This window comes from Rhinoderma darwinii, chromosome 1 (genome assembly GCF_050947455.1).
Source record: "Rhinoderma darwinii isolate aRhiDar2 chromosome 1, aRhiDar2.hap1, whole genome shotgun sequence".
Taxonomy (NCBI): Eukaryota; Metazoa; Chordata; class Amphibia; order Anura; family Rhinodermatidae; genus Rhinoderma; species Rhinoderma darwinii.
The window spans coordinates 166,894,605-166,911,848 of NC_134687.1; the positions used below are offsets into that span (position 1 = coordinate 166,894,605).

The following is a 17,244-nucleotide window of genomic DNA, read 5'->3' on the forward strand; positions in this document are numbered from 1 at the left end:
AGGAAAGGATGCGGCGCGGAACAGGGATCATGGAATGCCGTGTGGAGGCAAATACATGGTGGCAGAGGCAGGGAGAGGAACCGGCAGCCATTACAGTGCCACACAGGTGAGTGATGTTGGGCTTGCGCACACTTCGCGGTCCTAGCAATCTGTAGAGAATATCATGAGGAAGATAATAGAAAACTGCGTGGAACCAGAGGTGAAGATATTTCCCTCACTTTGAGAATTAAAATGAGGGAAATGTCTTCACCACTGGTTCCACACAGTATTCTAATATGTTTCTCTCTATATTCTCTGTACAGATTGCTGGGACCAACTCCGGGCAACTGAAGTCTTCACCTCTGGAAACGTCTGTAAAATCAGTGACGGAGGCCAGGAGTGTTCTTTTTGGTAATGCTGGAAATGGGGTGAAAAGAGGAAGACCATATATCACTGAAATCACGTGGAATGGTGAGAGACTCACAGAATCAACTGAACAAACTGTTATTGCATGGCACTGGAGTGAAGATACTCTGTAGCTCTGAATCCACCTGCTATTTGAAAATATATAGAGATTAGCAGGGACTAGATGTCATGAGCTCAGATACAACTATGAACGCTACATGTAAGCTTCAATCAGGAATGTCTCTACATAACCCCAGTCTATAGATCCCTCTCTATTACCGGCCAAGAGTGGTTCCTGCTCTGGTTGACTCATTTGAATGAGCGCCATGTAATACTACATGTGCAGCAGTCGTTGTGTAGCTGAACGAATATTTCTTCGGCTATGTCAGGGAATTGCCTGGGTGGTTTTAAGAGATGGGAAGGTTGTATTACAGCGATTGTTTGCCAGGCAGAGCTGTGAAACGGTGAGATGCGGGGAAAAAAGCCTTATATACATATGCACTAGACATTCAAATTTGAAGATCTTTATGAAAGGTAATATGGATGGAAGAAAGTATCTTTTTTCATCTTGTGTCAAAAACTAAAGTCTGAATTTACAAAGAAAAATACTGCACATAGATACTGGATATAAGGATTTAAGAGTACAGTCAACTTTTTATTTTTGGCTGGAGGTATGCTCAAAAATGTCTAATCACTCATGAATAAATGTCTCTATTGCTAAAGACTGTTATAAAACAGGCCCAAGCTCGATGCCAGACCTGACAAGCCTGTGCTCTACTTTTTCAAGACAATGGACAACATTAGATTCTAAATATGTTGCGCCAAATTCAATTGTGGATCATCATTGGGCGTTTTGGGCGGCCACCCGGGGCCCAAGGCTCCCGGGGGGCCCATGGCTGCCCCAAATACAATGCGTTTTTGCCGCGATTTTGCCGCGAATCACGGCAAAAAAACGTTTTTAGGGGCCTGGTCTGAGGTATGTATTAGTTTAGGGAGTCAGGACTGGGGTCTGTATTTAGGGGTCCGGTCTGTGTTCTATTTGTTTATGGGGTCTGTATTTAGGGGGCCTGATCTGAGGTCTGTATTAGTTTAGGGGGTCTGGTCTGGGGTCTGTATTAGTTTAGGGAGTCAGGTCTGGGGTCTATTAGCTTATGGTGTCTGTATTTAAGCAGACTGGTCTGGGGTATTATTGTAGGCGGTCTGGTCTGGGGTCAGTATTAGTTTAGGGGGTCAGGTCTGGGATTTGTATTTAGGGGTCTGGGGTCTGTATTAATCTGTGGAGTCTGTATTTAGGGGGCCTGGTCTGGGGTCTGTATTAGTTTAGGGGGTCAGGTCTGGGGTCTGTATTTAGGCGTCTGATCTGGGGTCTATTAGTTTATGGGGTCTGTATTAGTTTAGGCGGTCTGGTCTGGGGTCTGTATTAGTTTAGGGAGTCAGGTCTGGGCTCATTATTAGTTTAGGGGGTCAGGTCTCGGGTCTGTATTTAGGGGTCTGGTCCAAGGTCTGTATTTAGGGTGCTTGTTCTGGGGTCTGTATTTATTTAGGGTGCTTGTTCTGGGGTCTGTATTTATTTAGGGTGCTTGTTCTGGGGTCTGTATTTGTTTAGAGGGGTCTGGTCTGGGGACTGCAATAGTTTAGAATGTCTGGGGTCTGTATGTATTCTAATTTATTAGTCTTAGTAAAAGGGGTTGTCCGGGCACATTGATAGGTCACCAGTATGAAACACCGGTCCGTGCCCAGACAACCCCTTTAATGTATGTTTCTGGGCCTTGGAGGCTAAAAATGGCTGCAGAAGCGAGGAGCAAATATGTCTCATCAGGAGAAGTCACCATAGTGGTCTTTGTCAGATGTAGAAGAAAAGAGAACGACTCCCATCAGAGAAGACGTCACGTGAGTCACTAGATCTATAGAGAATCTGTCCGCTCTCCTGACATGTCTGTTGTAGTAAATCCTTGTATTCCACATAAAGTCTTTGCGTACCCAGGACTAATAGACAAATGCATGTTACCATTCCCATTGTCAAGAGGATGTGTCCCTACACAGTGTGATATTAGCGATGGTTGGAGACTGTCAGTATGTAGGGACACAACCCTTTGACAAGAGGAATCGTATCTCCAATTTGTCAATGCTCTCATAGAAAGGTGCTTCCGTAACTGCAATTCACTTCTCCGGGCCCCTGTGCAGCCGAATCAGCTACACTGGCTGTATGTCCGCCCCTGCCCCCACCGATCACAACGGAGTTCCCAGTATACCCCGTTTGTACGGCGCAGAGGCTGAGCATGCATGCTTCCACTCCATCCAAAGTCTATGGGACTGCTGAAGATAGCCGAGTGCAGCACTCCGCTAACTTCAGCAGTCCCGTAGAGTTGAATGGAGCTAAAGCACATGCTCGACCGCCGCTCCTTTCAAACAGGGGACACAGGAAACCCCTTTCTCATGATCAGTGGGGGACACTTATCACCTATCCTGTGGAAAGGTAATACGCTTCAATCTTGGGCAAAGCCCTTTAAGTGTTGTTAGTAAGCCCAAAAGATGGTGGAGCTGTTGGATAAATTATAGAATTAGAAATTATTCAGGCATTTGGATGGAATGTTGTGTGATAAAGATACCCCCAGTGTGCACTGGAGCAGCAATCTTCAGCAGTTGCCAAACTACTCGTAGTTAAAGGTTTTGCAACAGCTGGGGGGGGGGGGACACAGGTTAGAGACCGCTGTACTTGAGTAAAGTACAGAAATATTATTGCAATATATAATGTCAATAATCAAAACTTTTCATTTTAAGCTATATGTATTTTGGAAATTGCCTTTAGGCCAGGATCAGAGATCAAAGTTGCAGCCTGGCGTCGCGCATTTGCCACCAGCATTTTTTCTTTTTTTGCAAAAATTGGTATGAAATTCAATGTCAAAATTAAGTCGTTAATCTTCAAATCCTGAGCAGCTTGTTGGAGTTTGTAGACGAAAAAGCAAGTTACATCTTTGGAATCTAAGTAGTCAGACCTTTGACAAATAGCAGAACAGGTGCCAAAATATCAGACCACACAACAGCATTACTTCTGGCTTGACACTGGGGACTATGAGGACAGTCTGTTACAATTTCCTGGCAGGCTTCTGTGTGTAGTGAACATTCAGTCCTTTTTTGGCTAACATCATAGATCTTAAAGGGAAAGTATAGGGTGGTACAGTGATACTTGTCGAACCATACAAGGACATAATGCAAGTTTTAATTTCCTATTAACTAAAGCTTTTGACTAAAGTTTTTATTATTCAAAGGGAAAGAAAAACATATCTTTGGCAAGGGATCTTTTTCTTTCTCATTTTCCATTTTAATCTCCATTAAAGGTTGTTGATATTTCTTTTGTATTAAAAATAAGTAATTGCTGAGACTAAGTTATATTATATGGCAAATTGAACTAAATTATGATTGTAATTTCCCATTTTAGGGTACATGAACTAACTTATTTTATCTGTATAGATTTTGTTATATAATGTAGCCAATCAGATCAATGGGTAGTGTTTACATTGGTCCTGTGGGAAGCAGTGATCCGTATAATTGTGATTATTTGAAATATGTCAAATTTCCTAATATGTGGAGATAAATGAAGGCAAGGGACGTTCAAGAACTGAACAGTTAATGGAAGTCGATTGTCAATAGGATGTAGAATTATTCTAGTATTAAACAACTTGGCGTTCAGGATTCTGGAGATCAAGGGGATATCAGTTTGATCCCCCAAGTCTTGAAATTTTACCAAAATAAGGGTCTGAAAGGGTTCAGGATAGCGTTTCAACTCTGTGGGCTGAAGCTGGAAACAAAAGAGAGTGAGACAAAAGCCTTTATGTACTGGATTAGGGAAAAAGAGATGCGTGATATTAAATAACAACTCTAAGAATTGCTTCTTGATCAGTGGTTACATATGTGTAAATCTGCAGTAGTTTATAGTCCAGAACTTAAAAACATTGGGAGAGATTTATTAATACTGGTGGACTGTGTGAGAGGTGCGCCAATGTTTACCCGATGTGCAACAGGTTCATCAACATGGGCGCATTTCCTGTCGACAAATCTGGCATAGACTAAAACAATGTCGGATCTGGCATTAAGTAGAAAAGTTTCCAAGCAATGTTAATAAATTAGTCAAGCCTGGTGCAACTCTGAAGCCCCACCTGCTTTTTGTGACATATTGGTCTCGGTAAAAGTGGCGCACAGGCGAAAGAAAACTAACATAGATTCATTGATGAATCTGCCCCAATGTAGGCCTCATTTATTAGAATAGTCTAAGAGAAAAACTGCACAGTGATTGGTTGCTGTGGGAATAAGACCAGTTTTATGTTATGTACCAGGATGTGTAGATACATCCTATAGGGATGTTCTAAAAGAGGCAACAAGTAAGTACATTAAGACATTTTAGTAATAAAGATATACTACCAAAGACCTTTATTTCAGAAGTGGAGGTTTACTATAAGGCCTAGTTCACACAGAGTTTTTTGGTTTGGTTCTTGATGCGAAAACCGAGTTGGAAAAAGTGGCCAAAATCTCCTCCCATAGATTTCAATGGGAGGCGGAGACGTTTTTTTCCCACAAGCAGAAAAAAACGTTCTCGCGGGAAAAAGATGAGTCATGACCTTTCTTCAGGCAATTCCGCCTCTGACCTCCCATTGACATCAATGGAAGGCATAGAAAGCGGTTTTCACTACGTTGTTCACCCGCGGCGCTCAATGGCTGCGGCTGAAAAACGCAGCAAAAGATGTGGCAGAGAGAGTGCAGGTAGGTCAAAATCTGCCTTAAAATTATGTCAAATTTTTCTGCCTGCAAAAAAAACTCAATGTGAACAGGGCCTAAGAATGAATTTTAATTAAAATAAATACCTTTTTCTAGTATCTACATTTTCCATATAGATGTCATGGCTGTCAAAGTTGTCTAGCAGGCAATATGTAATTTTGTCGGACTGAATCAAAGCTGACATCAAGCTGGAAAATATGACAATTAAAGTACATGGAAATCGTAGTTTTTTGTAATAGTACTAGCTGGACCTCATGTATGAAAACTGGCTTACATAACAAGTGTAATTGTTTCCCATAGCAAGCAGAGATCTGCCTTTCTAACATGCACTGAAAGAATGAGACATGGAATCTGACTATAGAAATAGCACTTTTTCTTGGTGCGTCCACTGTATTGCATATGACATTAATATAAACGTTATACTTTGTACATATAGGATTTAGAAACTGAAAAATCTCCAGTTACTTTAGCTGGCCCTACACAAAATAAAAGTTGTCCAAAATGGCTGATTTTGACCATTTTGGTGATCATCGTATTACAATGTCATACAAACTTTTGTTCGTGATGGGCGACGGTCAACCGATGGCTGCCAAAAAAGTGATCGGTCATGTTGGATTTTTTTGTCAGCTGCTTGGCTGCAGCTATGTCTGTATTACATATTCCGCCAGTGACGGGTGATCGTTTGCCGCTTTGTGAATTGTTTTTTTCCATACCTTTTCTCAACACTGTGTTCCTGATCTATATAAGGAGATCGGCGCTGTAATGTAGGTGAAAGTAATGCTTTTTATTTCGAAAAACGATCTATTTTAAACCACTTTATGAGCGATTTTTAGCTTTATGCTAATGAGTTTCTTAATGCCCAAATGGGCGTGTTTTTACGTTAGACCAAGTGGGCGTTGTACAGAGGAGTGTATGACGCTGACCAATCAGCGTCATGCACTTCTCTCCATTCATTTACACTGCACTAGCGATATAGTTATATCGTTATGTGCAGCTACATACACAAACACTAACATTACTGCAGTGTCCTGATAATGAATATACATCACTACCAGCCTGGACGTGAAGTTTATTCAGAATCCTGACATGTCTGTAGCGTCTCTGTGAGATCCCAGCAATGCAAGCGTAATCTCGCGAGATTACGATGTAACCTGTCATTTCAAACGAGATTACGCTTGCCTTGCTGGAATCTCACAGAAAAGATTCAGAAGTGTCAGGATTCTGAATAAACATATCCTAAAAAATTTAGAGGCAGTGACTCCTAGCATCGTACATAACTATGATGCTAGGAGCCCGGCTCCCTGCACTGTGTTCGGTCTGGGCAATGCGGCCGACATGCGGACTGTATATCACTGACCGAACACGGTCATGTGCATGGGGCCTTAGTCCATACCTCCCAACTTTTGAATTCGAAAAAGAGGGACATTTTAAAGCCACGCCCCCTAACCACGCCCAAAACCCCGCATAAACACATCAAATGATGAATTTCATTTAAATTTGTTGCCACACACAGCCCTCTGTAGATAATGCCACAGCCACCCTGGTAAGTAATGCCACACAGCCCCCTGTCGGTAATGCCACCCAGCCCCCTGTAGGTAATTCCACCCAGCCCCCTGCAGGTAATGCCACCCAGCCCCCTGTAGGTAATGCCACCCAGCCCCCTGTAGGTAATGCCACCCAGCCCCCTGTAGGTAATGCCACCCAGCCCCCTGTAGGTTGCACCCATCCCCCCCTTCCAGGAGAAGTCACTGACTTCAATGTCCATATATGGACAGTGTAGTCACTGACTTCTCCTGGAGAGGAATCCCCGGCCACAGGGTCGGGGATTCCGCTTTAGAAGTGAGTGACGTCACTGTGTCCATATATGGACAGTGTAGTCACTCACTTCTCCTGTAGCGGAGTACCCAGCCACAGGGTCGGGGATTCCGCTTCACAAGTGAGTGACGTCACTGTGTCCATATATGGACAGTGTAGTCACTCACTTCTCCTGTAGCGGAATTCCCGGCCACAGGGTGGGGGATTCCGCTTCAGAAGTGAGTGACGTCGCTGTGTCCATACACTGTGTTCCAAATTATTATGCACATTGGATTTAAGTGTCATAAACATTTAATTATTAGTTTTTCAATTAAACTCATGGATGGTATTGTGTCTTAGGGCTCTTTGGATCATTGTAATCAATCTCAGACACCTGTGATTAGTTTGCCAGGTGTGCCCAATCAAAGGAAAACTACTTAAGAAGGACGTTCCACATTATTAAGCAGGCCACAGGATTCAATCAATATGGGAAAGAAAAAGGATCTCTCTGCTGCCGAAAAGCGTGAAATAGTGCAATACCTTGGACAAGGTATGAAAACATTGGATATTTCAAGAAAACTTAAGCGTGATCATCGTACTGTGAAAAGATTTGTGGCTGATTCAGAGCACAGACGGGTTCGTTCAGATAAAGGCATAATGAGGAAGGTTTCTGCCAGACAAATTAATAGGATTAGGAGAGCAGCTGCTAAAATGCCATTGCAAAGCAGCAAACAGGTATTTGAAGCCGCTGGTGCATCTGGAGTCCCGCGAACCTCAAGGTGTAGGATCCTCCACAGGTTTGCAAGTGTGCATAAAGCTATTATTCGGCCACCCCTAAACAATGCTCACAAGCAGAAACGGTTGCAGTGGGCTCAGAAATATATGAAGACTAATTTTCAAACCGTGTTGTTTACTGATGAGTGCCGTGCAACCCTGGATGGTCCAGATGGATGGAGTAGTGGATGGTTGGTGAATGGCCACCATGTCCCAACAAGGCTGCGACGTCAGCAAGGAGGTGGCGGAGTCATGTTTTGGGCTGGAATCATGGGGAGAGAGCTGGTAGGCCCCTTTAGGGTCCCTGACGGTGTGAAAATGACCTCTGCAAAGTACGTAGAGTTTATGACTGACCACTTTCTTCCGTGGTACAAAAAGAAGAACCGTGCCTTCTGTAGCAAAATTATCTTCATGCATGACAATGCACCATCTCATGCTGCAAAGAATAACTCTGTGTAATTGGCTGCTATGGGCATAAAAGGAGAGAAACTCATGGTGTGGCCCCCATGTTCCCCTGACCTCAACCCTATAGAGAACCTTTGGAGAATCCTCAAGCAAAATATCTATGAGGGTGGGAGGCAGTTCACATCAAAACAGAAGCTCTGGCAGGCTATTCTGACATCCTGCAAAGATATTCAAGCAGAAACTGTCCAAATACTCACAAATTCAATGGATGCAAGAATTGTGAAGGTGATATCAAAGAAAGGGTCCTATATTAACATGTAACTTGGCCTGCTAAGTTTTTTTTTTATTGAAAGTGCTTTTGATTTCTGTAAATATGACCTCCAGATGCTGCAAATTCAACAAATTACCATTTTAGTTCTCTTTACAACCTTTAAAATGTTTTGATCTCTGTTGTGCATAATAATTAGAATCAGTGCATTTAGAGTTTTTTACTTCTAAAAAAAAATCTGTTATCATTAGGAGATTTGTTCAATAAAATTAGCATTATACTCCAACGGTTGATGGCTTGAAGATTATACTGACTGTCATTTGCATCGACTATTTAGGAAAATCAGCGAAAAATAACATTTGCATAATAACTTGGAACGTGGTGTATATGGACAGCGTAGTCACTCACTTCTCCTGTAGTCACTCACTCACCATCAGAAGAAGGCAAAAGTCTTGCAGCGGCGTTCTCACTGGTGTCGATGCAGGCCCGAGAGTGAACCAATCCAGTCACCTGACCAGTGAGGTCAGATGACTGGACTGGTGCACTCACGGGCCGGCATCGATCCCAGTGAGAACACCGCCGCAAGACTCCTGCCTTCTTCTGATCGCTGCTGCAGACGTCTGGCATGCAGGGCGCCTGTCAGCAGCGATCAGCTGTTTGGATGCAGCACGCAGCGTAACATTTTGCAGACCGGCGGGACAGCGGTGAGAAACCGGGACTGTCCCGCTGGATCCGGGACGGTTGGGAGGTATGCCTTAGTCTACTTCTCAGATCTACTTTTATTAAAATAGTTGAGGGCTGTTATGACTATCTGATCTGAACTTGGTCTTCTCTGATTCTGGAATAACAGTAGTATCATCAAGTAGTTTGCATTGTGGGCTGGGTTACAAATATGTCACAGCCAATTATGAGTCTTCATTTAGGCTGATAAAAAAAACTTCTATTGGCCATTTTACTACATTGACATAAACATGATAAGAAGGAACAAAAAATATTTAATTGAATAAAAATCTGTCCAATATAAAAGCTCGCACATTGGTTGTCATCTAGCTTTTCCATACTCCTAAATGATAAATCAGCCCAGTTATACATTGATACATCCTTTACTCCTAAATTGTCGCAGAAGTGACAACCAGGTTGTTATTGCTGAAATATTAGTTATTACCCTTATTTCCCAAAACGTAGCTTGATTCTTTTGTGTCCTGAGGCTAAAACTATGTTCATCTGTCTGTCTAATATTACAATAAATGTAATTGTGTGTGCACAAGCCTTAGGACCTCAGACTCCAGTCCCACATTTGTATTTCCAAAGGAATAGGCAGCACTCCACGAAATTCCGTTAAAAAAGGTTTTATTCACCCATACGACAGTGCAACGTTTCAGCCCCCATGGGCCTTTCTCAAGCATGACAATCAATGTGTGTAGCAGGTTTAAATACAGCATGACATTTAATTACATGATCATGATAATTTAATAAAATATTAGTGTTAAGATGGAATTAATCCAATATCCCATATATTCAAAAATAACCACAGATCAATGATTATATAAAGTGTCAAGTGCAAATAAAAAATGATTTAAAACATATACAGTGCCAGTGATAATACATCTTGTATATGTAATTAATTTATTACATCATGACAGTAAACATGTGTTTCATATTAATAACCTTCCCAGCTGGACACTGCCTCGTATGACCATGCCGTCCTCGGTGTCTAGTAATTACAACTGCGCGCACTGTCTATGCACATGTTGCAATGATTCCCATCGTAACCAGGTAACCATGACCCGCACGCTCGATGAATACATCAAACATCCATCTTTCCTGTGATGCGCATGTCTATTCGATACGCGCGCGTGTACTACACTACCTGAGGCAACCGCAGCCATATTGATACATGGCAGAGCGGCCCCTATTTTTTCTTTAACTGCATTTCTTTTTTTCAATAACAATATATCTATTTAGATCAAATAATTCAAGAACCTAAAAGGCCAGAATGGTCCTGGGTTTATATACTTCTAACCAAGTAGTGTTTAGGAAAAAGATTCAGATTTCCACTAATGTCCCTCCAGGGACCTGCTGAGGCTTCCCATTGGAGAGCTCAAACTTCTCAATGACTTGACACATCAACTAATGTAGTGCATGAATAGCACACTCAGATTGTGCATGCTTGCCCGATGAAGATATGTTTGTGGAGTCCTGGTTCAAGTATTGCAGCCATTCCCAACCAGACTATTACCGCAATTTTTTTATGTTACATTTTTATTATTGTTCCGTCCGTCTGTTTGTGTTAGTGCAGCATTTCTCCTTGTAATCCCAAATGCTATGCCAACAACCGGATGCAATATTTTGTATCTCTGGCATTATCTCTGCCATTATGGTCAACAAGTCCATACTATTTCTTGCGTACATGAGAAATATTTGAGGACGTATATACCATAGAGGTAGACCATGCGACTCCCATTAGGGTCCTTGTTAACAGGTGGCTCAGCCTTGGTTGGTTCCATTCTCTTTGCTACTAGCTGGTGAAAACCTGTGCGGGAATCCCCCCAGAGAAACAGCATTGTTTGCAAACAAAGGGTGGTGAATAGGCCCAAGGGTGATGTAAAGTACTTAGAGGAGGAAACAAACAGTGGACTCTTCTATCCTGGATGGCAGAAAACAGCACCATTAGGCCTTATTCACATGAACGTATATTACGTCCGTGATACGCGCGTGTCGCACGGACCTATGTTAGGCTATGGGGACGTTCAGACTGTCAGTGATTTTCACGCAGCGTGTGTCCGCTGCGTAAAACTCACGACATGTCCTATGCTTGCCCGTGATTCGTGCAGCACGCACCCATTGAAGTCAATGGGTGCGTGCAAATCGGGCACGGCACACGGAAGCACTTCCAGGTGACGCGCGTGATTCGCGCTACAGTTGTTAAAGAAGTGAAGGGAAACATAAAAGCCCCTCCTTCTTTACTGTTTCGTAACATAAAAACAGAGTGTCAAAATGATGGAGGCTGCGCGAAAATCACGCAGCCACACACCATATACAGATGCCACACTGAACTTTTGCGCGCGCAAAACGCACACGCTCGTGTGAATCCGGCCTAATGGGAGGCATATTTTGATCTTTTCTATGGGGCCCCTTCTCTTCTATGTACACTACTGGAAATACGTATATGACATCACAACGTATTTTGTGCTGCAGTCCTTCTCTTTTATTAATGCTCTTTAAAGCGTGCCTGTTATTGCCATCTGGATCAAATAACACCAGGCAAGGCTTTTGTGTAGCCCCTGCATTTATATAAGAAAGCTGAACTGGAAGTCTCCTATGTGGTTAACTATTGTGGATAATGTATTTATATTAGTATATTACCACAAAAAACACTATATACTTTGCACTTGAAGCTGAGTTGCAGCGGAAAACGTATTAAAGCTCTTGACATTCGTCTACTTCATGTCAAACCTTCCCTGGCTCTTAGACATTTCTGCAGATTGCTAGACACTAGATGTAATTTATTGCCCTGAGTTACCTAAAAGCTAATGATCTCATCATGTACCATACTGAGCAGCAAGAGTTTCCTTTTCAGAAGTGCAGGGATCTAGCGGTGAATCAGAGTCTAGCTCAGTTCTGCAAACTTTATTCTCTGGGAGGAAAAGAAAAACTGATGTGATGACAAAGTTCTGCTCCAAAGTACAATAAGAATAAATAAACCATGCGAAATTGCTTTCAATTAGAAGGGATAATACAGTGGTGCTCTCCAAATGTTACATGGCTCTACAGAAGCCAAAAAAAGCAACACATTAAGACCCTGTTCACACAGAGGTTTTTGCAGGCCGAAAAATCAATTTCAAAATTCCATCAGGAATTTTGAGGCAGATTTTGACCTGCCTATACTCCTCGCCCGCATTATTTTGCGGCGTTTTTCAGCCATGGACAATAAATGCAGGGAAAAACGCTTTCTCTGCTTCCCATTGATGTCACTGGGAGTTCAGAGACTGAAACGCCTGCAGAAAGAGCATGACGCAACTTTTTCCCGAGAGCGTTTTTTCTGCTTGCGGGAAAAAAACTCCTTCGATGTGTTTTCGGGCGTTTTTTGACGCAGTTTACGTGTCAAAAACAGTGCCAAAGTACTCTGTGTGAACATACCCTTAAAGAGAAACTGGTAAAAAAACTGAATTTTCCATTGTATTTAAAGTGGCATTCCCATGTTAGAATTCTACGGCATATCGCTAAGATATGCCATAACATTATGATTGGTGGGCGTCTGACCTCTGCCGATCCCAAGAACGAAGGGACCAAGGTATTTTCAGCATTTCTCCTGCACATCGGCGCTCCCGATCACACACTGTACAGGGATCTCTAAAACAGCCTTATTCACTGTGAAGGAGCTGCAGCACTTAAATATGTGCTGCAACTCCTCCATTCTGTAGATAAGTGGGTCCTGGTAGTTGGATATGCCATAAATTCACCCTTTAAATCCAGTCGCGAATTAAGTAGACCATAGGCCCTGGGCTGTTCCACAAACTTGGACCCCTCTTCCCCACCGCTGCTCTGCAGTGTCTATAGTGAACATCACCTTTCTGTGAGAGCATTGACAAATGGGTGTTATGATTCCTCTTGTCAAAGGGCTGTGTCCCTACATACTGACAGTCTCCAACCATCGCTGACTGTATCACACTGTGTAGGGACACATCCTCTTGACAATGGGAATGGTAACACGCACTTGTCTATTAGTTCTGGGTACGCAAAGACTTTATGTGGAATACAAGGATTTCCTACAACAGACATGTCAAGAGAGTGGATAGGTCCTCTATAGATCCAGTGACTCACAAGTGATGTCTTCTCCAATGGGAGTCATTCTCTTTTCTTCTACATCTGACACAGACCGGTATGGCGACTTCTCCTGATGAGACATCTTTGCCCATCACTTCTGCAGCCATTTCCAACCCCTATAGAAACACACAAATTCAGACACCAAGGCCCAGGACCATACATTAAAGGGGTTGTCTGGGCACAGACCGTTTTTTTATGCTTATGACCTATCGATGTGCCCGGACAACCTATTTTATTCAGACTAATAAATTAGAATACATATAGACCCCAGACCTTCTGAACTATTGCAGTCCCCAGACCAGACCCCCCTAAACAAATCCAGACCCCAGAACAAGCACCCTAAATAAATACAGACCCCAGTACAAGCACCTTAAACACAGACCCCAGAACAAGGACCCTAAGTACAGACCTCGGACCAGACCCCTAAATACAGACCCCATAAACTAATACAGACCCCAGTCCCCTGACTACAGACCCCAGACCTGACTCCCTAAACTAATACAGACCCCAGACCAGACCCACTAAACTAATACAGACCCCAGACCAGTCCCCCTAAATACAGATCCCATAGACTAATAGACCCCAGACCAGAACCCCAAATAAAGACCCCAGACCTGATTCAGTAAACTAATACAGACCCCAGACCAGACCCCCTAAATACAGACCCCAGACCACCTAAATACAGACACCTAAACACAGACCCCAGACTCCTTAAACAAATCCATGATCGCAGCTTACCTCAAGGTCTCCTCTCTTGCTGCTGTTCTAGGAGCTGCGGTCATGTGACCATCAGGTCTCTAATCAGTAACAAAAACTGCAGACATAAGGTCATCTGACCTTTATGTCTGCAGGTCCTCTACATAATATACACAATGCTGTTTTGTCGAGGTATTTGCCGCAATTCGCGCCCAATGATGATCCGCCATTGTTTAAATCATTCAATGAGTATTGTCTATCCACCACCAGCATTTCCTTTTGCATTATTTAGAGAATGATAGCTGTGGAAATGTAGAATAGAGTATTAGATAAAGAGCATTTTTTGGTTTCTTTGTTTTTATTTTGTTGGTGTCTTGGGGAGGGGACTGGCAGTAGAGACAATAGGGCACACTTATAAAAAAAACAATTATTCGGTTTTATTTTGCGTGTCCTGAAGTGATAAAGCATTTGGTTGACGTGTTGTTTTGTTTTGGGGGGTGTGGTCTAATTTGTTAAAGACATTCATAAAATTTATAAATGCGTGCCACATTTAATACACCAAACGCAAGCCTACTCAGGGCCAATACAATTGTACAGTCTAGAAGAATATTCCTATAGCAGCAAAATGCTGCATAAGTGATATCATTTCCACAATACTCCAAAATATAGTACCAAATTCTTATATATATCCTAATGTTCTACATTTAGCGCATGTCCAGAATTTGAGCCACTTTTGCCGATAGAAAACAGTTTTTTTTCTTTTTTAGTAAAATTATACTTTTTATGCAATATATCCCTGTAAGGCCCCATGCACACGACCGTAAAAACGCCCGTAATTACGGGCCCATAGACTTCTATTGGCCATGGGTACCTTCCCGTTTGCGTACGGGAAGGTGCCTGAGACGTTGAAAAATATAGAACATGTCCTATTTCAGGCCGTAATTACGGAACGGGAAGGCCCATAGGAGTCTATGGGGCTCTCGTAATTACGGATGGCTACGTGTGTGCACCCGTAATTACGGGAGCGTTGCTAGGCGACGTCAGGGGATTTCAATTTTTGAATAAAGAGAAGCAGAGAAAATAGCGTCTGAGCGATCATGTGACCCTTTACGGGTCTGTAAATACGGGTGGAATACAGGTGACAACGGACCCGTATTTACGGCCAGTATTTACGGGAGGGAAAAAATACGGTCGTGTGCATGAGGCCTAAGAGATTATCTTCAACATTCAAAGCAATACAAAGATATCTTATATCCAGTGTTGTAAAATAGTTCATTGGAAAGATAACATATGTCTGGTTCTGTCCATTATTTTTAGTATTCTTAGAAGAAAGGATCATATGACATACAAATCATCCATTCTCTTTTATTGGTATTAAAATGAATCTATCGCTGAATCCTGCATCCGACAGGTCAGCGGCACTGACGGGTTCAGTGACAGCGGGTCCTGCGTGCCTGTGACAGTTATGAACGGAAATGTAATAGATTACAGGTCGATCCTGCGTGACCCGGTGACACTGAACCCGTCAGTCCTGACGGATACAGGATTCAGCGCTAGATACAGCTACTCTGTATACAGAATGAAAAGCAGCTGTATCTCAGAAAGTAAAAATATTTTTTAATAAAAGGTATTTAGAAAGTTGCACCAAACACGGAGATAGACAATTTTATTTAAAAAAAAAAGAAAAGAGAAAAAACGATTTCAAAGGTGTACATAGCCTTTAGGGGGTCTAACACTGAATTATTGTTAACAACCTCTCAGTTTGCCAAAAGCATGGCACAATTGCATGATAACAGTCTTGTGAAAAATGTCTATAGGCAATTTGTGGCACTTTGTGTCCTGTTTAACTACAAATCCCAGGATAACCAGCCTGGTAAATGCCACATAGGTATATTGGGACTTGTAGTTCTACAGCAGCTGGATACAAGCTGGTTACTTACCTGTACAGTGTACTGCTAGGGAGAGGAAGGCTGAAAAGTCTGCAGTGGTGCTAGGGGTTGTCACCGATTTCTGCACTTACCTCCCAGTGATGAACTGACTCCTTGATGGTGAGCAGATGGGCTGTACATAGTAGTTCTCCAGTTTGACTCCTTCAGATGCTAGTTTATCCAGTGTAGGTGTCCTGATCTCAGAGCCATGGTACCCAATATCTCTGTATCCTTGATCATCTGCCAGAATAAATATGATATGGGGCTGGTGTCCAACTTGCTCATCCACATTTAGGTGCACGGTCTCCCTTTCTTCTAAGCTTGGGTTCCCTTTGTCCCAGGACAGGTATCCAAAGGTCATGATACTCACCATAGAGAAGGCAGCAGCCAGTGCCCCCAACATTGTAATACAGCCCCCCTGCCCCATGCAGCGATATACCAGCGGTCAGTCCAGCATACTGGTGCTGTCCAGGGGTCAGTGTGCGGCTGTCCATCTGGTGGACTTCTCACCCCACCCCCACCCCAGTTTAGGTGAGTCACTCAGCCAGCTCCCTGCACTTCGGACACTTCTCCAGCCCCGCAGCTCCACATGGACAGCTTTCTCCTCAGACACATAGCAGTGGAAGGAGTCCGCTTTCTTTACACTTCCCAGCTGCTCTGCTTTAGAGAAGAATGAGCTCGGAGCATCTGGGAGTTTTTGGCAATGCCCCCAAAGCGGTCACACATGCAGCATGTCCTATTCTTCCTGCCTATCCCAGTCCAGTAACCTGTGCTGCTGGGGAGATCACCCCAGGATAGCCCCCATCAGGACCCCTTCATCTAATAAAGCATACAGTTCATTCTGTCCTCTCCACAGACTGAACTCATTTACTGCATGATGCCAAAGGAGAAGAAGAAGTCTCTGGTGAGAGGGTGAGGGTATAGAAAGTTTTAGAAACTTATGGTGGATATCAGTCCTGCAGCCAGTCACCTCCTCTCTTCAGTCCTCTCCTCCCTTGGAAGTGCTGAATGACTGAGGTGTCAGGGGAACTTGCTCCCCTTCCTGCTGCATAGGGAGGTCTCTGTATGAGAACTACACTACAGTCTATCTATTTGCTGAGGACAAAAGGCATCTGTGGAGTGTTCAGCACAGGATTTTTACAAAATGTCCCAGTAACTAAACAATTCATTGTAGCAATTTGATAGTTTGCAACCAAAGGGAATTATTGTAAAAAAACACATAAATAATTCTAATCATAATCATAGGATCTAAGAAAAATTATATAAGATCCTTTTGGAGTGTATAGTGTTAAAAAAAAAGTATATGGTCTGCTTTAGATACTTATTAATTCTGTCCCGCATTGTTGTTAATAAAATATAATACTATAAATAAGTATTTAAAATGTTATAAATATA

The 17,244-nt window shown here is 42.8% G+C and overlaps 1 protein-coding gene across 1 annotated transcript in view; it reads right to left on the reverse strand.

Annotated features, from left to right (window-relative positions):
* ARSJ (arylsulfatase family member J) overlaps positions 1 to 16,838 on the reverse strand; it is a 116,490-nt gene extending 99,652 nt beyond the window's left edge. Inside the window, exon 1 of the mRNA XM_075849742.1 lies at positions 15,942 to 16,838. Coding sequence (XP_075705857.1) covers positions 15,942 to 16,276 — 335 coding nt within the window. The 5' untranslated portion in view covers positions 16,277 to 16,838. The remainder of the gene's footprint in view (positions 1 to 15,941) is intronic.
* Positions 16,839 to 17,244: the final 406 nt, after the last annotated feature.